The sequence below is a fragment of the Hippichthys cyanospilos genome, chromosome 6 (genome assembly GCF_059441005.1).
Source record: "Hippichthys cyanospilos isolate Australia breed blue-spotted pipefish chromosome 6, RoL_Hcya_1.0, whole genome shotgun sequence".
Classification (NCBI taxonomy): domain Eukaryota; kingdom Metazoa; phylum Chordata; class Actinopteri; order Syngnathiformes; family Syngnathidae; genus Hippichthys; species Hippichthys cyanospilos.
The window spans coordinates 12,145,323-12,171,098 of NC_142374.1; the positions used below are offsets into that span (position 1 = coordinate 12,145,323).

General features: G+C 39.8%; 1 protein-coding gene and 1 long non-coding RNA gene across 2 annotated transcripts; both read right to left on the bottom strand.

Moving 5' to 3' along the window:
• Positions 1–1,047: 1,047 nt before the first annotated feature.
• On the bottom strand, positions 1,048–8,980 carry LOC148422215 (ubiquitin-conjugating enzyme E2 H-like). The gene is made up of 7 exons (XM_088417709.1): positions 8,674–8,980; positions 6,247–6,323; positions 6,076–6,150; positions 5,947–5,986; positions 4,413–4,465; positions 3,346–3,474; positions 1,048–3,163 (listed from the first exon to the last, which is right to left on the bottom strand). Exons 1-7 carry the CDS (start codon positions 8,724–8,726, stop codon positions 3,039–3,041), a joined length of 552 nt encoding a protein of 183 aa, XP_088273835.1. The 5' UTR covers positions 8,727–8,980; the 3' UTR covers positions 1,048–3,038.
• Positions 8,981–18,733: 9,753 nt separating this feature from the next.
• Positions 18,734–21,063, bottom strand: LOC148422216 (uncharacterized). The gene is made up of 3 exons (XR_015865793.1): positions 20,923–21,063; positions 19,020–19,147; positions 18,734–18,851 (listed from the first exon to the last, which is right to left on the bottom strand). It is a non-coding gene; the product is annotated as an uncharacterized LOC148422216 (long non-coding RNA).
• Between the last annotated feature and the right edge of the window lie 4,713 nt (positions 21,064–25,776).

Sequence of the window (25,776 nt, forward strand, 5' to 3'; positions counted from 1 at the left end):
TTTTTTAAATTTTATTTTCAGTGTGAGCGTAGGTGGTTTGTGTTTTCATTAACTTACCGTTTCCGTTTGAGTGTTGGAGGTAAATGAAGAATGATCATAGCAAAACTGCACGATTGTCTAACAATGCTGCATGTAAACCGAACCCTGATTAGACTCAAGATATACTGAATATTTTAAATTATATTTGCGAAGGCAATGTCACTGTATAGAACAGCACTAACATGAAAAATATGCTCCATTATTATTTCGATCATTGACTAAGAATCCGCAGCTACTGTCAACAGTATAAATCGTGTGCAGTCGATTACCAAAGACACTACATTTAGTACTCTTCAGAGTTGCCCCCCCCAAAAAAAAAAAAAAAACTTTACAAGAACAATGCTCATTTACCGTTACAATTGTGATTGTACGGCGTCGCAAGTGCTCAGTAAGGCCCTCTAGTGGACACAAGGCATTTAACACTACAAACCTCCTCGGTTTACTACGGGATTTCGCAATTGAAACGACTTTTAATCTGAATTCGAATGCAAATCGAAACACGCCGTATTCCAAACGTTATCACTAACCTAGAGTAACATTGAGTAGGATCGTCTTGAACGAATTTTAAAGTCACATTACACGATCCAAGATCTAACACTTCCAAGACCACAGATTTAAAACGGTCTAATGGAAAATGGCTTGGCAGCTAATTTCTAGCTCTTTAAAACGATATCAGTTTAAACCACGCAACGAATAAGTTACCTAGCTATCCAACAAGCACTTATTTGCATTACCGCTAACTTTCTGACAAAGTAGCTATAGACTTTTAAAATGACTTAAATTTGCCAGCTGATCAACAATTGAATGAACAATGAATAAATTATTTAACTGTACCTAAACTGCGCAATATTGGAAACATAATGAAGGCACCATTTTCAACTAATTTAGGTTAAGGTACCTAAAAAATGGACTCGATCGGGACCATGTAAAACTGCGGACAAGTCACAGACAAAGCACACACCTTTATATATCCAAATCTCTCCCTGCACATCATGAAACAATAACAGATTGGCTTCTTTTTCTTTTTGTGTTTAATTCTTTCAAGTTACAAGGGAAGCACATTTATTACCTCTTGTTAAAAATGAAAAGATGGAATATCTGGACTGGTATCTTTAACCAAGGATCTTTAAAGGCAAACAAATTCAAACTATAGGTATAAAATACATATTGTTAAGAAAAAAAAGAACAACAACAACAAGCAAACAGATTGCATTTCTTATTGAGAGCATCTTCCCACACCAAATAATAAAATAATGGCTTGCTTGCACACAAATAAGGATTATCTTGAGCCAAGTCAGCAAATGCCCGTTTATCAGATGTCACTAAAAGATTATCGTAAGCCATTATTTTGTAGCGTGGAGCTCGTTAAGTGATTTTCCTTACCAATCTGCTTTGTGAATCATTTTTTGTAACTTAATTTTTATTATCATGGGAATTAAGCAGAGTTGTTAGTAACACTGTCATTTCCAGTGTCAAGTTTAGAAGACATTTGTGCTACGCTGTTGGGCCATTGTGTTGGATTTTTGGGCTGAACAATTTAGACTTTTTATAATCTCCCAAAATGATACAAAAATAGAGATAAAGATAGCAAAATTCTTGATTGAGCCTGGTAAAATAAAGTCAATATTCAAATAAGGCAAAGTCAAATAAAAGCTGCACTCAAAACAAAACAGTACATGTATAGTGTTTGACTTGAGTATGCCTACCGTTTCTGAGGGTATATCAATTTTTTTTATTCATCCTAACGTGACAAGTCATTAAAAAAAAAAGCAAATGACCAAAGGAAGTATTGTTGGAATGTTCGATGGCTTTCGGGTAGGAAAAAAAGAGCACTTCAGTTGGACAACTTAAGATTTTACAATTTGCATATAAGTGATTGAAACGAGCCAAGTCCTAGGCCTCGTCTTCACAGGAATCCAAACATCTAAAAGTGTTCTATTAAACTGATGTTTGGAGTCGCTGCCTGCGATAAAAGAACCAAACATTATCCCTACACAAGTCAAACAACTAGTATAGTAGGTACAAGCAATAGGCAACAATGAAACAAGCACCTCCAGAATACCGCGGCCAGCCTGTTCTCGCGAGACTCTAACTGGAAATTGTACCTCAAAATATTGCATCGTTTATCGATGGAGGGCAAACTGATCCCAACATGGCCGATATGCTATATTGAATAATGCCACAGAAATATGTTATCATCATTTCAAGGATTTTCACAAATAGGTATGGTCCTATTAAGGTAACACAATAAAAAAATACTTTCTGGTTCATGGAGGATGGATTTTTTTTTTTTTTCCCCATGGTAGCTTTGGCATTATTCTGCTAACTATCTAGTTTACCAACTAACGAGGTGGATAGCTGGTTAATGAGTAATTAACTTGCTACCTACCAAACCAAACCAAATATCTAGTTTGATAACCATTTGACTTTCTAACCAACCCAGCCATCCAATGTGCCTAAAAACCACAACTGCTTGCTAAACTGCCAAAGTGACTACTGCATGGACTTGAGTATTTTTTTTTTTTTATATATATAAATGCCCATCTTCAACATAGTTTTCATACAAATTCCAACTAAATTCTCATGAGAGCTGGATCCGTGTCTGGCCAGGCCCTGGAATCCCCCCACCCACACCAAATACTACACAACTTGAACTTTGTGTTGTGCCACATCAATACACTAAAGACACTGAAGAGAATAACAACGGCTTTCCTAAAACGGAGAGGAAGAACAGAATGCCGGGAGAACAGACGGCGTCTCCTCTGATTCCCGCTGATCGTCAGGATTACATTCACACACTCACTGCGGCTGTTTTGTTGGATTTTTCCACCGCTTCTGCAGTCCAAATTGGAAGATGAGGAACAAGGTGAAAAATCGCACGGTTTATTCCCGCTTCCTCAGTCCGGACTCCCAACGATAAAACCTAGAGCAAGGTGAGCCGTCCATCAAGGCAGCCATAAAAATCTCGCTGTAAAAAATAAGTCTACTTTAAATAAGAACTACAACTCCATGTCCTGCGCCTCGTCCTCGGAAAAGTCCGACATGGAGCTCTCTGAGGAGGAGTCGCCGCCACCCTCCTCCTGCTCCTTTAGCGCTTCCTCCGTGGCATACTTCTGGATATACTCTGCCAAAAACAGACAAGCGGGCGTTAGGCAGGGGATTTAGGCAAGTATCATAGGGACACCCGATCACAGAAAACTGTATCGTAGGATCCTGCTTCATCGTGATTCGTGTTTTTGGTTTGCCGCCGACTATTGTGTGAATGCCGAAGCATTTGTTGCATCGTCGTATAGTGTCGCGTGAGACCTTTGATCTTGTGTTTGTAATCCTCCGGTCGATGAAGGTACATGGCGGCGGCGTCCCCATTCAGAGGGTCGATGGGGTTGGGGTAGGCCAGCAGTTGGGGCAGGAAGGACTCAAAAATGTTGGTGAGGTCTGGAAATTGAAATGTAGAGGACAAAGCCAGAGAAGCATGTGTTTGGCTGTCACGTCACTCTGCAAATGCAATATCTTTGTCTTTTGTTTTATCCTTGTATTTCACATGAGTTTGTTCTAATTGACCTGACTGAACTCATTTGACCTTTCTCAAAAGGACATTTCAAAGTTTAGTTTTTTGTCCAGTTAAGGACTGTTTCCATGGATAATCAAGTTTAACAGTGTCTTTACTGCAAATTGGGAAAACTTGAAACTCAACGTCGACTCGCAAGCTAGTGGAGACGCTCGTTGCTCTCAAAGACAAAAAATTAATTGATTGCACTGCTGCCTCGACGATGCTACACAGCTTCCTGTCATGCTTTCGAAAAGCCTACTGAGAACATGATGTGTGGTTTGTCAAAAGGGAAACATCTGCACTGGCCTGACTGCCTTATTATGCTAACAATGGTTTAAGGAAGCCAAGTAAGAAATGTTTTTCTTATATATACATACATATATATGTGTGTGTGTATTCTATGCAGCACTACTAGTCTACACACAGTGTTTTGATCAAAACTGTGTCAGTGATGTATGAATAGAAACGCGAAACATTTTTATCCATCTCAGGGGGCGGCTATTTTGCCACTCGCTGTTGACAGTAACAGCCAATCATGGCTCAGCTTGTAAATGTCACTTGACCACACACAGAAACCTTGATTGGTCCTTCTCTTAGCAAATGTGATGCTGTTTTCAGTGTGCAGCAAGCCGCAAACTAGATGCCCCACGAGACAGATGAAATATGGGAGATTTTGCAGCTTAATTCTTATTGGACAAACAAAATAATAATCAAATGCTTGGACTAGTGGAGCAGAACAGAACATATGATTGCAAAACATTTTTTGACTTGGCTTTAAGAAGGGCTTCAAGTGTGTGAGAATGTTGGAGCACAAGCAACATACCATAGAGTGCTGTCCATGTCTGGTTAATGACGTCCAAACACACTGTTCCTGACCTGAGAGGACACACAACACAGTCAGCATGACGGGACATGTTACATTTTTACAACACTACAAAGAGGTTACAAAATACATGGGAACCTCTTTTTACACTGGTCCTGACATATAATTTTTTGGAAGATATGACCGGGAGTGCAAGTGAAGAGCAACGACTGACATGTTGGAGGTTGATGGAATTTTGTTCTGTGCCGATTTAATGTTTCTACCAGAAGACTCTATATCAAATTTCAAAAATTTGTGAATTACTACTATTGCTATATATACCCGTTTTTTTTTTTTTTTATAATTAAAACCAAAGGTCTCCGAAACTTTGACCAAAGTAGAGATTTGACTGGAATAACACTGTACATACAATATTGTGAGACAGAAATCACCGAGGCGTATCATGTGCTTCACTTTGCGCCTTTGCGTACCTACCTATTGTCATCCATGACAAGATTCAGCTTTTTTTCTTTTTTTTTTCTTTAGAAAAGTGGCTCAAAGGTGTGCTGTGGCTTGACGCAAAACTTAATGTGGTGTTTAATTTACCACTCTTACCCTTAACAAGCAGGCAAAACAAGAGTGGTATAAAAAGGATTGAAACACTTTTCAGTCATCCTTCATTTGACAAGCAGGAAAAGATCAAAGAGCATGTGAACGTGGCACCGCCTATTTCTAACAAACAAGCTAGTCGAGAAGAACTAGCCCTTTTGCTATGTGGTGCGACAAAATCCATCAGGAACAACGGCAATCTCTGCGTAATATTTTTCACATTTCAAAAAGCTAAGTATGCACATTTCATATCTTCCAATTTTGAGGATATTCCTTTACTGAAGTGGCTTGGAATAACTGTCCAGGCTGTGTATCATTCCTGTAAATGTGGCACATGGATAATTCAAAGCACTCCATTAGCGGGGAGTTCAGAGTAAAGCGGCAGCCTGCTGAATTTTGGGGGTTGCTTTATGATGGATCGGACGACATCACAAAAATTGAGCGGGAGATTGTTTACGTTCTGTCAGTTTACAATGATATAACTTTTCTTAGACTAATTAAACTGGTGCTGAATGAACGGCGCAAGCCATAACAGATGGACTTACGAAACTCTTTGAGGACGCAGGCTGGAATAACTCAACCTCAAAGCTGGTCGCTGTGTGCACAGACGGTGCTGCTGTTATCATTGGTGTGTACAACGCCATTGTGTTGAAACTAACATGCAATAAACTAAAGTAGAAGACAGTGGGGGTGACACTGAGGAGGACATTTAGGAAGGCAGTCTTTAAAGAGACCACAGAGTGAGTACCAAACACTATTTCCTGGTACTCATGTGAGGAACCCATTAAAAAAAAGAAAAATATGCGCACCCTTGAATACAGCATTTTTGACTACTTCAGTGTTAGTAATACAATACCACTGAAATGCATTGTTAAACTTGGACCCACTTCAAGTTCAAAAGGAATCAGACAACTGGACACTCATAGGACAATCAAAATCTACTCACGCTTCATCGATGTTAGGATGAAATATTTTGTTCATGAAACCTGTTTTAAAAAAAGTGGGGAATGGGGTGATTCTTAAATACGAGACAGTACTATTTAAAAACTGAAATTGCACAAATAACAATACACACCTATGGATGGAGATTTGAAGGGGTATTTGTCTGGTAGATCTACTCTGACCTTCCACACTCCTCCTTCATATGGTGCTAGAATGAGATAGAAAACAGGAATTCAAAATAGAATCAAGACAAAATTGTGCTTTACTTGTATATACGAGAAAATGGGCTTGAATTCATTCTTACTTCCGGCGGGTCCGTGGAATTTAACCACAAACTCATTCAGTCCACTCAAGATGGTGACCTCGTGTTTGCTCTCTATGCTGATGTCTGGTTGAGGAAATACATGACTGGACAAGAAGCGGACTTTTTTACTTGTACATGTTAAGTATGTAAACCAACAGCTGGCACTGTGAAAGGAAGATCAATAATGCAGCTCACACAAATTTGGGTGCCAAGAAGGTTTGAGGGTATTTTGCTTTTGCTGAAGCCGAAAATACACTGTATATATTTTTTTCACAACTGACTCAAGGTTTTAAGATAAGTGCTAATAAGCAAGTTATGACCCTAGTGATCATGTTGAAGTGCCCTCGAGCAAAACCTAGAACCCTCATTTTGTGTTTGCAGCAGCCTTCATAGGTATGTGAATGGGCAAACTTCAATGAGGCATTTTTCGTCTTTTCAAGCATGGGCATTACGCAAAAGACAGCAATTATTATTCTAGTGAACCTTCTAATATGCAAATCATGTTTCAAAATATCAGAATACTTGAAAATTGCAATGAACAATAGAATTTGGTAACATAAAAACGGTTAGTGTCACAGCACAAGATTTTAGTCAAAGTACATTACATATTAAATATTGATATTAAATATTGATATTAAATATTGATATTAAAAATCAATTGTAAAAAATATAAATTACAGCATGATATTGCCTTTGCCTGATTGGAGTCCAGCCTAGTTGAACAGGTCATGGGTGGAGAAAAATGGGTGTTATGTTTAACATGTGACATAACCAAAGTGCTACACGTTTTCTGAGCTAGGCAGTTCGAAAAAGAGTCATTTTATACATGGAGTTATAATGTATTTTTAATGATAATGTCCTCTTTGAGGGTGACAACTGACAGCATTGTCATGAATGTGTATCTGCATTATATATGAATCCCATTCCTCTTCGCCCAAACCACTATTAGGTACCCTATCTGGAGAAGTTCCAAATCATTATTTGTTTAATAATACGACAGAAACGTTAAAACAAAATCTACTGTCAAGAGAGCCTAATTATTACACCACAATTGTGTGCAGACTTCAACAACTGTATTTTGCTGATTAATGTTGTGTTTTAATCAGGTTTTGCTTAAACAAATAAAAATAAAAAATACAGATGCCTGCTGATCATTTCCAGACAACTATATATTTTTTTAATATACAGTGTGCTTAGCTGCTTGTCCTGTACTACTCAAATTGAGGACCCTGGGTGGATGATGTGGACAATGATCGTACAAACAGGCTGACCACTGGTTGGGACAAAAACATGCATAAAATGTATGCACACTGGAAGCTGTGCAGCCAGAAAAACAACAAAATGAATAAACAATCCAATTTCATGTAGCAAAGAGCAGGACTTGAGTTATTATAATGTAAATCAATGGTTCTTTGTCCAAGTGAGCAGCTTAGGTCCCCACAAAATTTAGCAAATCCTGACAAAAACACCTTTTGGGGCTTGTTAGTACATGTTGTTGATCCTCACATCAGCTGTGAGTTGTGGGTGACGGCCCGCCCTCTGCCATGTTCCGGATGGTAACAGAGTGACCAATCGGAGCGCAGGATATCGCTGCAGGACAAAAACAAAACAATTGTGCACACGTTGCCCATGAAACCCTTTTAACCTTAACGTACCCCAACAGCGGAAAAAATAGAGAATATGCGTACAAAAATAAATCTTCGTTTCACACACGTGTCCAGAAAATATTTATGCGACCGTACAAATCTAAGGGTAAATAAATCACATTTAAGGGATAGGCTGTGTTTTCAAGTAGACAAACTGTGACTATACAATAAATCTTACATTGAAAATATGCAGGTGGGAGGGAAACGACTGTTAAATCGCAATTACATCGCGATTGTTCGACTCCCACAAACCCCATTTGTGTTAGCATAGCCCTTGTTTGTTTTCTTTTAGCGAGAAAGCCTTCGTCAAAACCGCGAGAACAAACAAGTGTTTGACGGACACAAAACTACATCCCCAAAAGCAGCAAAGTCGATCCTTGCTGTCAACCAAATCTGCTGTCGAGCGGCTGCGGTTAGAAAGCGTGTGAAGACGACGTGTTTATTTTGGTTGCTTGTTTTACTCGCTTGACAACAACCTGAAGCTAACTCGGGACGTAGCCGCTAACGTACGGGAGATAACAGCGGTGCTAACGTTGGCTAATTGACCCAGTGGAAACAACATCGAACGTATACAAAACGACAGTAATTTATCCCAAAACAGATTTGGATAAGTAACGCGAATGCTCCTCAAAGCAGTGTCATTGATACAGAAATCGGAAGACATTTCTTTACACCCGATTATTGTCCAAGCGCAAGAAAATAACGCCTGACGAACACAAAGAAAGTATTCTCTTTTTAATCTAGTGACTCTTAAGTGTTTTAACCTGGTAAGAAAGGATACAGTTTAACCACGTCGGTGTCCATTCGCCTCTTGCCCGGACTTGGAGACGACATTTTTTGTGCGTGTATTCTCTTAGAAGTGAGCTAAAAATATTACAGCAGTCAGTCCCTCTTTTTCCTCCGTGGAAACAGCTACAAGCTTCTGCGACTGAATCGTCAGCCTTCCCAAGGACTCCAAAAACAAAAGGCTGGTTGTGACATCGTCCACTTTGTCTAATTATTATATATTTCTTCTTTTTTTTAATGAGTAAAGGCAGCTTTGGGGAGTTGTGTGTATCTGTCCTATTCCGAAAACATCAAGCAAGAGGAGGAGTCGAGCTATAGACATACAACACACAGACACGCAAACACGTCATAACACTTAATGTAACACAGCGTATTAAACCCTTTCTTGTCATTTATGACCACACTGAACTCAAAATCTATGATCATACTTTGACAAAATGGATAACCATAATTTTTGGCGACGCAGTACACATGTTAATTTCTGATATATTTCTTTATATTCTCTCTATTTGCTCTATGCCCCATCCAACAGGGCGAAGTAAGGCAATTCACTGACAGCGTTCACGTTAAACTGAAATGTAGTCTCCCGGCCACCGTAGTTTCTTAGTCGTATCGGAGGGGGGAATGTATAATACACTTCCATTAATTATGATTTAGGCACAATGAAAATTTTTTGTTACTTATTACTCGCCAATGGCGCTACAAATGTGGGGTAAAGATTGTTGGGGCCAAACTCATTTGAATAAGTTTTCAAATGCATTTAAATGTATTTGTAGGCGAAGTGCTTAAAAGCAACACTTTTCCCACAAAGCCGCGATATGACGACTTTTACGTTTGTAGGAAAATATCAAGTGGACATAAATAAACCAAAGAAATACTTATATATAATAAATAATAATTTAAGCTAAAATCAAATATGATTCTTCATTTATACGTGCACCGTTCAAAACGTGGCACCACAGAACATACAGTATTGCTAAATGTTTTTTTTTTTAGCATTTCCGTTCAAACGATTTGCCAATCGCCTGTCTCAAAAAATCAGAATTTGAACATTTAAAGGGGTCCTCTGCTCTCCTTTATATGATTTTTGCTTGACTTTTGGCGCAACTGAATAATGTTGCTGTTTGCCGCTTTATTCCCAGGACAAATAAAGGTTGTTCCTGGATCGGTTTGATATGGTGAATAAAGTGTCTGTCTGTCTGTCTGTCTGTCTGTATTTACGCTGACAATTTCAAAACCAAAATACCTTGAGGAAACTGCTGTATTGTGTATCATTCACCTTTTCTCGTGGCCTATTGGAACATTTTACACCACGATAAAGAGCATTATGTGCAATTAGGATTTCTTTTGAGTCACATATAAATATGCAATACCGAGTGATGAACACTTACTTGTTAGTAAAACTCTGGAGAAAACGGAGGGCATAAACGATGGAATAGATGAATGTTTTATCATCACAAACTGCTGCATACTGTATATTGTAGTACATGCAGTAGCATAATTGGCCACAAGAGAGTGCTGTTCCTCTACATTTTCATCCTCCGGAAAAGCTTGCGGTGGTCTTTGCAGAGTAAGAGCAGTGGATTAAACCACAGGGCCGCCAATGAGCCATGCAAAGCTCCTTCGAGGACTTCTAAAAAAAAAATCTAATACATGTCAAACCAGCAAGGTCACCCAAAGTCAACTCTTCTAGTCAGGGTTATTAACTTGCACCTCAAGCATCCTCAGATGCCAAGTAGAGGACCTTCATCATCCTGTTTGATTTGCTAGAAAAACTAATACATGGAGAACACTCTGTTCCCATTACATAGCGAAGATATAGCTTACTGAATTTTCTAAGAATAGCCCTCATCATATTAAATACAATATGAAAGGTGGTGGGGTATGGTGTCCGGTCTGGAAAAGGGAAAAAAACATTTACAAATGAATTAATGTGAGGAATAAGATGATGTGAGTAAGCGTATTATTAGCCCCTTCCTGGAGAAGGATGCTCCATTTAGAGATAATCAAGTCACAACACAAAACAATGTTGCTGCTTTGAAGTCTTTCTTTTACCTAGGCTGCCATTGTGCAGCCATTATTAGGACTTGGATGCCAATTATGACCCTGTTTATGTTTGCATATCATTTGCTGAGCAGTGGTAAGGACACATCAGAAAGAGCTGTTGAGAACGATGATGATAATGACACAGGTTAAAGGACACATCAGAATGAGCCAAATGGCGGATAAAAGTTGGTGCTAATTGTGAGCGTGTGGATGAGACACCTCTTTGTTACATAATGTTGCTCCAACAGCAAGAGGAGCCTTGGAAGTTTCATGACGTGACAAGCTGCTTGAAAGCTGTGCCTCATCCCTTTCCTATCCGTTCCCCTTGGTAACTATGGAAACTATGTGTTTTAATCTAGAACATGATTTTTGATTGCCAACACACAGCGGGGCGCTTCGAGTTTTCACACATCCAAAGGAGGAGATGGGCAAAAAAATAGGTGTTTACTGACACGGCAAAGGTCAAGTTTGTGAGCTCTCGGACGAAATGTTCCTTGCAAAGTTTGAAGAGAAAATACGTATTTGTTTATAAATGCACCCCCGTGTGTCTAATTAAAGATGGGCTATGCGATGACGACAGAGAGAAAGCTATCGAAGGGGAGTTAGTCTGTGATCTCAGATAGTCAATACATCTAAAGCCTCCCTCTTTAATTAGACACAAAGACGAAAACCCATCACCATGACGACACAATATAAAGACAGAGGCGAAGGAAGGCGTACTGGTGAGCATCCGTAGAAGCAGAAAGGGCACTGCATATCAGCATACATTTTGGTGAAAGCATCTCTTCCTGCCTGCTATTTATATCCTCTGTTAATTTATTTTGACACTCATCGCGACGCATGATTGGCCTCTCTGCAAGTAAATAAAGATTGGATGGATTGTACGTGTGCTGTTTAACAGCTGAGGAAAAATGATCTGCTCGTGATTTGTTGAGAGGAATGATTTTGGAAACAGCAACACAATGCCATCATTGCACATCATCAAAAGACCACCCACTGGCATGAGGGGCTCCCCACCACTCAATGTAGCCACCTGCCAAGTGTTTACCATACCGGCCATACTTTGCCACTTAACATACGATTAAACCTTCACACACCCTCTGAAGGCTGCAACAAGGAAAAACATGTGTAATAACAATTGAGGAAACTGAGGTAGACGATGCTGTCTTCTGGAAAGACAGCTACAGAATGAAGACCACATTGATTTGGCGTAAGGTCTGAGCACTGACCCTTCTCATCGCATCCTCAACCAGTTCTCAGAAAAAAAATGGTTCCCAGTTCAATACATATGAATGTGGCTAAAACCGAAAGTTTTCAAGTGTAAAGAAACCTGAGAGCAGCAAGAACTGCGAGGAAGAGTGGCAGAAATCTCCAAAATCATTTATTTTCATAAAATGTAAAAATGGCAAATATGGCACTTTAAAATACCAGAACTGGTCCCAAAAAATAGACTTAAGTTACAAACCAAAACTGGGAAAAAAACTCAATACAATTGGAAACAATTCATAACTTGGGTACTAGGCGAAATCAAGAGAACCAGGGAACTAAATACACGCTAACTGAGGAGACAACAGGGGTTGGAGCAGTGCTTCTCAGTTATATTTTTCCAAGCCCCTGCTAGGAAAGAGATAACTAATTGTTATTTCTTGTCCAATGCTGAATTTTCTTACTTTGCAAATGAGGAGAGGTGTCACTTGCACAAAATGTCCAACATGGCATCAAGGCAGATGACAGATCGATAGATAGATAGATAGATAGATAGATAGATAGATAGATAGATAGATAGATAGATAGATAGATAGATAGATAGATAGATAGATAGATAGATGGATATGACTTCCTCCTTGGCCACATCTTGTAAGAACAGTAAGAACACTTAGAAATGTACATGAGATCTTTTCCATTATATGTGTAGTTGGGATCATGTGTGTGTAGACTGGCCTCAAATCGCCACTGAAACAATCTTGTGGTAAGCTCAGGACAATTAATTTTGGGCATGCTGCAGAGTGCTTGTTGATTCTGGTTTGTTTCCACGTGCTTGGTATGGAGCTCAGCAGTTACTATGGCTTGACGTGCAGCAAAGTGACTGGTGACACTAATTGCTACGAGCTCTTGCGTCAGAATCATAGCCACAAGAGGAATGTGGGACATCCAATTGCAAGGTGAAGCGTTGCAGCTGTGAGGCAACCATGAAAGGAAAGAGAGGCCACCTCTGGCAATTAGCATGGAGGACATACGTGGAAGTGACAGACGATTCCAGAATATCCATCGAATCATGTGCACCTCAGTCAGTTTGTTTCCCGGTAACAAATTGAGTTTTTGGAGAGCGCCGTTCCGATTCTCCTGGTCGCCTCAGTGACACTTGTTTTGCATTTCCCCCTGCTTCCTGCTGACACATGCGAGGAAGGTGAGCTATCTGTTGGTGACATCTTCATGTCATTAGGATTCAGCCATGACAGCAAGTCTGGCAAAGAGCTAATAAGGCAATGTGCTGCTGCGCAACAGCAGCCAAATGTAAACAACAAGCCAGGCCGAAGGAGGCCAAGTCAGGCCAAGTACATGCACACGCTGGTAAATCTTCACAACCTAACGATATCCAATACAAGAATTTTGTCACAGTAATTTGTTTCCCAGATACTAATTAAACAGTATTTCTCTGCTTGTATGAGTTTTTTGCAGATATGTTGGCTTCCTCCTACATTCTAAAAACATGTATGTAAGGCACCGACTGACTTGGCCAAATGAAGTAGATCATGGCAAGTAAAATTACAATTGATGACTCTGTTGTAAACGAAGTGATCGTGTCCAGGAAAAACAACTATGAGCCAGTGAAAAATTCAATGAATACAATACACCAGTTAGATACATTTTTTTTAACTGAACCATAAAATCACGGTGTGATTGTTAGGAAAGAAGCACATTCCCACAAAGAGAGAGAAGGGCAAAAATAATAAAGATGGTATGGATTTTCTGAGAGGTTATTGGCAACCATTGTTCACTCTTTCACTGACTGCCACCGTACAAAGAGACTCACTACGCTGTTTCATAGCACGGGCACTGTACATATTAAATTTTAAACATAGTTGGATATTATTCTAAAACAAAATAAATGCCTATTCAGTATTGGTATGTCTTGGTGGCGGGCGCGTCATCTTATGGCCTGCAGACTGGAAGCTTTGTTTTTGTGTGGCAGCTCATCTGCATTTTTGACTGGCTATTACATATGCCATGTTTTAATGCAGAAGCACGTACAATATCTTAGAGTGCTATTTTTGTAATAAACAACGCATAAAAATGTGTCGTTTCTTTTGACAGTCTGGAAGACATTGATTGCATTTCAATTGCATGTGCTTGAAAAAGAGACAGACAGTGAACCAGACTTCCATTGAGGTTTTGAAGACGGCACTTCCTCACAGGTATGTTTGAAATGCTTGGTTGGGTTGGGTTTGTACCGTTCAAAAGCTGGTGCAGCTTACAGCAGTGCTTTGTTCAGGCAAGAGGACTGAGTTGTTGCTGGTGGATGTGTTGATGAGTTAAGAAATAATTATTGTTATAAAATACTTTTTTTTGCCCAGTTTGATCAGTTGAGATGCTTAACTTAAAGTGTTCAAACCTCAGATGGTGTCTTTACCTAGTGGTCATTAAACAGTTCTTGAAAGTTTTGGTTACTCAGTCACTGGTTGATATGGACATTTGAAAGATGAATATGGTAAAACTTTCCTTTTTTCTCAAAACTTGGGATTTCAACTTGTCAACAATCAAACTGCTGTAACTTTGTCGGCTTTTGAGCCGCCGCCATGTGGTTTATACCATTTTAAAGGGAGTTAATGTAAGCGCAGAATTAGAACATACCAATACCTCTATTTTCATTCTCCGACATTAGCCTGGCTTCATGGAATCACAGCATACAACATGGTGAACTGTAAACTTCAACTATTCTGTCTCCCTTTGAAGTACCGTAATTTACCTGCCGTAACATCTGCTTTTTGACTAACACTTAGCTCCTTCAAACTGCGGAGGTAGAGAAGACTACTGAAATCATGATTTAAGCCATTTGGATGGATGACAGAATGGTTTGTTTATTCTGAAAATGCTTGAGATTTTTTTCCACCGGCGTATACTGTCATGTTGCAAAGGTCGATGATGTCATTGACCGTTTTTACCCAAGTTTTGCACGAGCTTCCCGGTGGTCTCAATTGTATGCACGATGCAGCGCGGCGGTCATCTCCCCTCTGAGACGCGATCAGAGCGCCGCCTCTCTGTAATGATGCTGCTCAGGGCTGACTCACCTCCCAGCTGACAGACAGTGCTTTATTAGTTTCTTCAGGATAAACGTCTGCCGTTCCAGCCCTTCCAAGCCACATCTCAAGGGTCACTGACGGCACCATCCTTTATTTGGTTTATTTATAAACCAGCGTCCCTGTGCCTCGCTGAGCTTTCTCCACGCACCTAGGCTGTGCATGCCATTGATTGAGCCAAACCTCCTCTCACAATGAACACTCAAACAGTGGTGTGCCTTCAACACCTCGGATCCAATTTCTTCAGAGTCTTCTATAACTGTCTGCTTGTTGCAAAACGGTGCTGAGATCTTGCTGTCGAGCAGCTGCGTTTTCAATATGAAAACAAGAAAACACAAGATTCCTACGGCACTCTCTTTGATTGTCTGATGTACATTTTGGAGTAAGCATTCGCTTGAATTTATTAGTGTCAAACCTCACTAGGCCCACCACAAACAACAGATATTTGCCAATAGTAGTAATGCTATAAAACACAAGCTCCACCATCATGACGGAAATGGTGATGTTGGTTTGCATAACCTCTGGTTTGTGTAATTTGATGATTTTGCACAATATGCGATTGTGTCTTGGCCTCATGCAAAGAACTTAAACTCAGGACTTTTTTTTCAGACCGTAGAGGTATAAACTTCTAATGTGACGATAGACTGTACATATTAATTTGACTGCTGCATTATTGCTCGAAATAAAATATACATGCACCTACATTTAATAAGCAATAGATGCTAACTGAGAAGCTGAGGCAAGCGCACTGATTTCGCCCATTTTCTGCTTGTGTTTTATTTTTAGTTATTCTTTCATTTATTTATTTATTTTACATGTGGTTGACCCCGTTCGGTTTCAGCTGCATTCCCCTGTGTATGAAGCTAGCTGAATGGCTGTCTTGGATTAGGAGTCCCATTAATCATCCCTAAAAATGCACATAGAGGTGTAACCATTCACTCTTGTTAGGAGTAAAAGGTTATCTTTGTTGTAAATTGCCGTACACAAAGCATCTAGTGAGGAAATGAGCTATCGTACATTTAAAATTGGATGATTCGCCGTGGTTAAAAGTGCCAAATACCCTTCAGATATAAGCTTCAGAAGGAGACAGATGCATCATAGTAAGACATAAACACATTGAAGTCTGTCGTGATGCTAATTAGCGGCATCATTTTTGAGGATAATCAATCAAGAGAGTAGTGTTCTTTGGGGGCACTCTATTGGTGGAACATAACTAATTATATAGAATGAGGTGGTACAATGTCAACAGCTCATAACCGAGAATTACTGTACCGTGTTTCCTTATTCTGGCTCGTATTCTCCCAACAAGACATTTTTTAAGTGCCTGGCTTGTGTGCTGTGCTATGCTGATTCTTGTGCCCAGACTTCACTTCTGACACACCCAACATGTGTACCCTGGACATTTTTGCGCAACCAAAAAGTGCTTTGAATATTCAGATCACGGTATTTTCATTCGACAAAAAATTCCATAGCGATACATTTGAAAAGTATGAAACGCTTTGAATGTGAAATTAATTTTTGTAGTGGATCCGTTATACTGAGCATCGCCAGTGATGTGTGCAACTCTTATCTAACAGGATATTTTGAAAGAGAATTTGTTTTTTGCAATCTGTTTGTAATAAATCCAATAGATGTTAATTTATTGAGAATACTGTGCTCATGACTGAAAGCAGGATAATAATAATATTGCATCTGGACAATCATACTCTATGGTACAAAATTAAAAATGTGGCACATCAAAAACTTTTGAGAGGTCGCAGTTCTTCCCCCGGAGCGAGCAGCTAAGTTTGTGCTTGTTGGTGCGTTGGTGACTTTAACATATTTATTGATGATATAGTTCTGTAGTTTGCATTGCTCATTTAAACTCTGCCACCACTACCACAAAAACATCTAGGTTTATGACCAATTATTCCCATTTGGGTGCATTAATGCTTTTAAGTCCATCTAAATACTAGTTGGAGTTAAATGCACTTTTCTGGTTCGCTTGATTCCCAGGCTGGTGCGTCTTCTCAAAGAGGTATCCTGCCAGTGGGATGTAGTGTGCTGTAAGGCAAAGATAACTCAGCTTCTCATCACGATGTGCTCAGTCAGGTAGGAGGGCATCTGTCTGGCCCAGGGGATCCCTCCCAGTGCTGTCGCTCCTCTGAGCCCCTCGAATGAATTTTCCATCGTTGTAGATTAAAGCTGTATGTTTTAATTAAGTCCCTCACGCCGGCCAATAGGCTAATGGCTAGGTTTCCGAGTTGCCATACTATGGTGTTGGTAGGTCTGCATAGAAATTGGAATTGAAATGCAAGATGTGGTAAGAGATCTGCCACCACTTGGTGATACACTTTGTGCGTTAACAACGGTGTGTCACACACAGTCAAATATAGCTAACCAATATGGAGGGGATACAAGAGTAGTGAGAGATGTGCGAATAGCAAGAGGCTGGGCTATTTCCTGCACAGCTCCTCTTTTTGTAAAAGTAAGTAGTGGTGATTGGATTGACATGACTATGAGAGACTTGAAGATGAGGACGTGTCATCAATGTTGTGTTCATTGCATGGCTCAGAAGAGGAAAAAGTTTGTTCATCTACGCTTGGCAATCTTAAGATCAAGTAAGCATTTGGTCGCAAATGAGTAATATCTGGGATGGCATAAAACAGAACCCTTCTAGGCAGACAACAAAAAAATGCATGCAGGACAGAGAAAGTGCATACAGTATTTACAATTTGAGTTAGAATTTTCATAATGGCTGGATGCAACTAATTCAACAACGTTGACAATCTGGCGATGTGGTGAAGACCCGTTGAACACGGAATCTGCTATTTGGTGTAATGGCATGCAACTACTGGCTGGTTGGCTTCAGCACACTTGTGTCCAAGCCAGCAATTAAACACACACAGAAATGGGCAGAACTCACGATGATAAAAGCGCTGACCTGACATCTCACAGTGTCTTTAATCAGGAAAATTGTAATGATGGAAATTCTGAAACTGTGAAACTGTAACTGTACATATTTTTTATGGACCATGGTAAAGGTATTCAAAATGGGGCATGTACATCGTCATGAGAATTGTCTGTACACTGTCAAAAACAGTCCTAAAAAACGGTAATCTTCTAGCAGCCAAGGTGCCAATAAAATACAACATAAATGTACTTTCTCATAAAAAAAATCCCCATGATTAAAACCCTTTTTGTCTGAAATTTCTACATGACTTTGGCTTATTTTTGTGTTATTTCAACATTTATATAACAACACTTTTTAAAACAATTACGTCACCTATAAATATGGTAAGTAAATATTCTATTTCAATTAATAATGCTTACATTTACAGAAACATTCTGTTATTAGTTGGTTTTATTGACAATATTTTACGGAAATAGGTTGTATGATGATTAAATGTTAAAGTAATATCACTTTTATGAAACACAAAAGAATTGTAATCTTAATTTTTCAAAACACGTCAAAATCACGTCAAAAACACTTAATAAGATGAGCAAAAACATACAATTTTGCATTCTCATTTTTATTCAACAGACAATGCAGCTACGATAACAAATTAAATTTAAATGACTCAGAACAAAAATAAATTAGATTCAACTGAATTGGAAATGAAAGGTAAAAGCAGTAAAATAGAAAAATTGGAAATGAATAATATCATTAATATATGATGAATAAATAATATAATGAAAATCATATACCGTATAATATAATAACATAAAATAATAATACATTTAGCCTCTCCATTTGTTTTTAGCAATTAGCGTGATAATCTTGCGGCTGACTGCAACTTGTTTTGTCAGCTTTCCTTCCGATCCCTTTTCTGAATTTATCTTGATGCACCTGTCAAATGAAAAACAAGAAAACTTCATTGACTGTGGATAGCACTGAAATTTTTTTTTTTTTTTTTTCATACTTTTGCAAAAAGGTTAAACAAAAGTGTACTGTAGATTCAGCTTGCGGTACCAATCACTTCAGCACTTGTGCAGTCATTATGTAATTGAGTTTTACCTCTCGGTAAACTCTCCAAATTTGATGCTCGGGCTGCAGGGTATGATATGTTCATGCAGTTGTAGGTTCTCCGTTGACTTGAGCTCTTGTCCAACCAGCGTTTCAACAAACTGCTGTTCGACCAATATCTGGCAACAATGAGTGAGATTAAGCCGGTCTGAGCAATATTTCACAACAAAAGCGATCCATAAAATTTTGCACGTACCTACCGTTTCTTTGCCTCCTCATAATTACGTCATTTAGCTAGGCCAGGGGTAGGGAAATCCGATCATAGAAATCCACTATCCTCCATGTATTTGATTTTTCCCTCCTACTATAACACTCCGGATTCAAATGATCAGGATCGTTATCAGGCTTCTGCAGGGCTTGCTGATGACCTGACTATTTGAATCAGGTGTGATGTAGAAGAGAGAAATTATAATGTTCACGCTATCATTCTAATTCAGCAGATTGGATGCCTGTTGTCGACTGAGTAAATTCAGTGGCACAGTGGAAAATAAACTTAAGGCTACTTCAGTTGCAGCTTCAGTTTGAGATTTGCGTTCCACCATTGTTCTAGCTCCAGTCTCGCCATTAGTCGCTGTTCGCTCCAAAGTTGAGCAGCCTGTAATCCAATGGCATGTTGCGATTTTTCATTTCGTTTTGAATATGCACACTTTTTACTCACTATGGCCACTCATCGAATTCCCAAACATTTATTAACCAAACTAACCGAAACTCATGGTCTTATTGGAACACATTATTTTTATTACTCATTTCCTATTCAGCCAAATCAACTTTTATAATGATTATATTTTACAAAAATAGTATTGGTTTTACAAACCTAGCATTGGAAATTGCCACTTTTAAATAATTTGGGAAAGTACACTGATTTACGCTTCATTTTCAATTCATTTAAGAACATTGTTTAATACTAAGTCACATGCAGTTATACCTAAGTCTGAACCCGACATAGAATAAAACAAAGTATATTCACAAATCCATCCATTCACTTTCTATAACAACTAATGCTCACTATGCTCGCCGGTTTGCTGGCGCCTATCCCAGCCATCTTTGGGCAGTAGGCAGGGGACACCCGGGACTAGTAGGCAGCCAACCGCAGGATTTTCACTATTGAAAGTTCTACTCTAGCCAAGTGTACTACTGTATATTCAGCCGTTTTCTTAACTGATGATGTGTAGGGGAAATCTCACCGTTTTTGCTCCAAGCCTTTAATAAGAGATGCCGGTGACCTTCAACACTAGCGGATGGCCAATGTGTCTAAAAATCACCACAAACGTTGTTTCTGCTTTGCAGAGGCAGAATATAAAACTTAAATTTCCCAGCAATGTGTCCCAAAGATGTGTGGGTGAAATACAGTATCATTCTTTTTCGAGGCCTTTAATACAAGATGCAGGTGACCTTTGACATATGTGTATGGCTTAAATGTCTAAAAATCACAAAACATCCGCCTGCTCCCCAGATGCAGAATATAATATCTGGGTTGAGGAGCAGTTTTAGCAAGCATTGAGAAATCCAGGCAGAGGCAACCTTTCAAAATATATGTTAAAAATGTTAATCAATTTGAATTGAAATATTTTGTAGTGATTTTCAGCAAAAATCTTAGTCATTTAACAGCATATTTATACTAACAACATTTATAACAAAATTTCTGTTTTTTTTTATTGTTTTGAAGTTCAATTTGACAATTGTTATCCTCATATAACCAACAGATTTGTGAAATACAGTACATATGTAATCGTATTTTAACAATACATTACTGTATTTCAATTATATTATTCTGTAAAATAACAGAACTATATTGGACCGTATCAAATTTTTACAGTTACAGTGACTTCATGTTTCTTTACTTTACTACTGGAAAAACAACTGAAAAATACAATCTACATTTCTGTTATCTTACCCTTTTTTTACAGTATGGTTGCACCACCTTTGCACAGGAGCCACGTTGAGGGAATGTGTTATCTATGGGACATTAGCAAAATGAACACAACAATAAAGTATAATTGCATGTTTAAATTAGTATAAAGGAAAACGGCGTATCAAATCTTAACTTTCACATTGATATCAACACTGGATTACAACTAAGACATCATTACTTGCGTGGAGATGAGCTCGAGTACCAAAGTGTTGTGTTCAGTGAAGGATTAATTACAAATCCGTTCCTGTTCAGTGAGGGCCGGCGCACCCAGGAGCAGACATGGGATGAAAAGCATATTTACAAATGATTATTAAATCCATTGAGGAATGACCCAGGGATGCCAAATTCTGGCAGGGTTTGTGAGGTCCACAGGTGCGGTATTCTAGCAGAGAATCCTGCTGCAGGAACTCTAAAAAGGAGTAGAGAATACAGGTTCGGATCAAAGTAAGAGTGCATTCAAATTAGCCGGATGCAAATGACTCTGTGACTGCGTAAGTCGATCTGGTGATGTGGTGGTGTTCGGTAATGGCTTGAGACTGCAGCCGAAGATGATGATTGCTCGCAGCAGTTTGCGCTCTAGAGAGAACCAGGCAGTAGATGAGAAAGAATGGCCTTTATTGTTAAGCCACACACGAAACGTCCATTCAACCCATGGTGCAGCATAACTACTCAGGTACACGGAGAATGATGTAACAAGTAAGAAAGTGTGCTGTCACCTTTTTAAATCTGGTGACTTTAAATTACGCAAACGGGGCAAAAGTGGAAAAAAAGGAACGGAGAAAACTATGTTTTTCTGGTTTGTTTTGTTTGCCTAGCATAACTTTAGGCTAGCGTGTACCACGGCCTTTTTGGCAAAAAGTCATTTTTTTTTAAATAAACCTAAGATAAACTAAAATAAACCTATTCAATTAATTAATATTCAAATCTAATGGTGCTAAATACATCAAAGGTTGAATGACTGACTTGTCTCAACGTGAACCCAAAAAACAATGAAGAGGCATATTGTAAGTTGAGGTAGCGTGTAATGACAGAAGGGGAGCAGGTGACCACAGTCCAGGAGTAATGCCGTGCAGACAACGAGTTTCTGGGTGAAGCAGAGACGCTGATGGCCAGGCAAGGGGGTGTGTTATAAGTCATGTTTGAAAATGTTATACATTATAAAATAAATAATTATTATTATAAAACACGCCTACACTTGAAAATAAGATGCTGAGTCCGAGCATGGAGTGTCTCTGGATGTTGTCCACATTTTAAATGTCAAAGAAGAGTGAAGAAGAGTGAAGCAAAGAAGAGTGTGGCAGTTACTCCATTGTATCCTCTCCTCAGCTCTTGTATCAGTGAAAATTCCATGAAAACTAAGGCCAGATTTTTAAACTGGATTTGAAGGCTGCGTGGATTTGGATGCCTAAATGAGGAGGAGCGTTTGACCGTTTTTCGCCATAAATTAGACTGCTTTAAAAACCACATCACAAACGTATGGACGGGGTATGGTATGGACTTTTTGTCGACTTTCTTTTTAATCGCGAGAGGAGAGGGGAGGGGAGCGAGCTTGCTGTGCACTTCACGGTAGATCCGTAAAAAGGAGCATTGCTGAGAACTTTCACTTTTCTGGGATGTGACAGAGCCAATATTTTCACGGACAGCACCTTTATTCTTTGCGGCAATACTCGCTTGCCAAAAAATAAATGTTTCAATGTCGCATTCGAGTGGCCGAGACTTGATTGGCTGTGGCCGAGACTTGATTGGCTGTGGCGACTCGAAACGCGGAAAAAGTAAATAAAAACTAACTTCACTCGAAAGGCGCTTCTCGTGACCGCGCGCGGCCATTTGCGTCGCTCCATTCGAGTCCATCGCGTCGCCCGACGTGCATTCGCGCCCAGTCACGCGAACTCCATTGACTACAATACAAAACGCTCCGCTTGTTTGACTCGTTCGTGTTCGGTGCACGCGTACCATTAAACAAAATCATTTCCAAAACATTATTTCGTGTGCAGCCCACGCGGCCTGGTACCAGTCGATCCACGGACCGGTACCGGTCCGCGCTTCTGGTGTTTACAGTACATAATGGAGGCATGTTTAACTTTAATTGTACGATTCTCCATGAACCACAAAGTAGGCTAACAATGGCCGTACTAAAATATAACAATAATTTGCACAACTGCACTGTCTTCTAGTTGAGTAATGTGTTTTCTCTTTTTGATGTGTGTTTGATATATACAGTGTTTTCCTCACTTTAGATACAGGTTTTGTGTCTTCGAGTATTTCTTTTTCTGTGAGAGTCAATATGACTCATCTAGTATTCAAGACTGCCGACCCCTGATTTAAAGGAATACTTTGATGGTGTCCATCAAAACTGAGTATTATCAGGTTTGCGCTGGCATATTTTTTGATACACACATTATATAGGAGTACTCTTACATTGGATGTGATGAAAAGAGCAAGTGTAGCTGCAGGTGTAAGACTGTAAGGCCCATACATTTCCTAGGATAATTATTTATGAATGTATTCAATCAAGCACGTTTTACAGTTCCAAGCGTAAAAGTGTCAGGTCCCCCGCTTCCTGTCCATAGATGCGAACTACCACTTCTATTGTTGTTGCCCTGTGAGGATGCATCATGCCAAGACCAGACTCATCCTTTTCGGTCCTGTCACGTTCGATTCTCCAGATGAGCGCCGACATCCTCGTGGATGGACACGAGCAATTTGACGTCAGCCGGCGCCACCGACAAAACACACGCACAGAAATAGCTCTCCCCCGCTTGCTCCTCCACCTTGCACTGCAGAGGAGGTGTATTTTGGTCAGCTTGTCTCCCGGTGTCAAAGACGTCACAGTCGCAGGGGTGTGAACCGAGCGCACGGCAAAGTTCTCTCACTCACTGTCAGAACATCCACTCATCGGCGCCGCCGTGTACCCACATACTCTGACAGCAGGCCCAAATATCTCACTCGTACAAAACAGCAGATACGGCACCCCCGTTGGGAAATATTGCTCAAATGTAACCAGTGGCAACGTTACTTGTAGTAATTCAATTGTGAGTGTCATTACACGCTATACATCCTTGAGATGAATAACCAAAAACCTATTTAAGGCCAAGTATTGCATCTATGCACTGCAGTGGATGCTGGAGGAGGATTTCATAACACGGTTGCAGATCATCACAGAATAAATAAACATTGGACACTTGGTAAGGTACACATACAGTAGAAGATAAAGAAGACAAAATAGAATAGCTCAGAGTAGGAGGCAGTATCTTGCTTTGTATAATAGAACAAACAACGTAAGCCAGGTTCCCACAATGGTATACTGGGCTCTATTCTGCGCTACGCTACTCAACGAGGCTCTACGCCAACGAATATTCCGTCCCCACTGCCATTGCCATTAACCTCAGTGACAGTCTCTATTAAAACTACAGTAGAACTTCTCTACAATCATATTTGCAGTCAAAAATTTTTCACAACAGGGGACTTTTCACTCTAGCAAATCTATATCTGTCTACGTTGAACGAAGTAGCACTCGAAGTCCTTACTGCGAGAAGTCATTATTTCAAGTAGGGCTTCTGGTATTGCCTTTTAAAAGCTTTCTTTTTCCGCAAAGTCGTAGGCGCGTCACTTGTCTCTTGACCGGGCGTTTCCCCCTTCCCAAAGATTTCTGTTTCTTACACATTCAACTTAATTGTGAGTGAAATTTTGGCGCTCAAGTGACTGAAAGGAATCCAAGAGTTTTCAAAGTTAAAGGTTTTTCAAAATAAAATAGCTTTTAGACTCGGACAATACATAAAACAGAAATAGTTCTTTATTTTGGGGGCCATTTGATCCACGGACGGGTACCAGACCTCTGCCTTAGAGGGTAAAATGGTTGCTTGTTGAACTCTCATACAGGGTTCTGGGGAGAACCCTTTTATGTTGGGGGGCAAGGTAAACCCCCCCCGGAAGGGTTTCAAGTCGAACCTCCATTGGGGGTTCCAACAAGAACTAAAGACGGTTCTCCTGTGAGGACAAGCCAAGAACCTTTTTTGATTCTAGCAGGCACCTTTACTTCTAAGAGCGTGGTGTATTAGTACAAAGCTGCATTTTCTATCGTTGTTTGGATTTGGAGTTGAATTGGAAAAATAGCCTCTCTCAGCTAAAACTAGACACTTCCCTGCAAAACGAGTAACAAACTCCACATTATATATGTACAAATCTCCTTGGATACAGCAGACATACACAGCGATAACTAGGGGAAATGCTTGGCTGTTTTTATATTACGCTTGAATAATGTTTAAAAAACACGTTGGCCAAATTGAAAACATACACATAAATCATCGACATCCAACACTGTATAACTCTTTTAAACAATGCTCGCCTCTTGGCAGGTGTTTGTTTGCAGTGTGACAACCCCCAAATAAAAAGCAAGGGATACCACAAACAATTTGACAAGAATGGGAAACAGATCAGGATTTGTGTGTCAGTGTTCCTAATGAGTGGATGAGGAGAAACGAAACCAAGTCAGCACAAGGCAGCCTGCTAGATTTGCAAGAAGCTCTTAATAAGGAGAGAGGCATGGCGCAGTCCAGAGCAAAGCTGCAGCAAAGGTTTGTGCCAGTTCAACGCCGCCGCAGCCCACACGTTGGCTTGATACAATCGCACAGACACCAAATGCCATGAGAATGTCGAAGCGACTCTTTAAAGAGGCAACGTGCACAGAGGAAGGAGCACACCAACAGCGCAGAAAGCTCTGAAACATCCACCTCCTCTGTGTGAAAATGCAAATGCTGGTTTTTTTTTTTTTTTTTGGGGGGGGGGGGGGGGGGGGGGTGAATGGGATCTAAAAAAAGCTTCTTTTTTCCCACACCT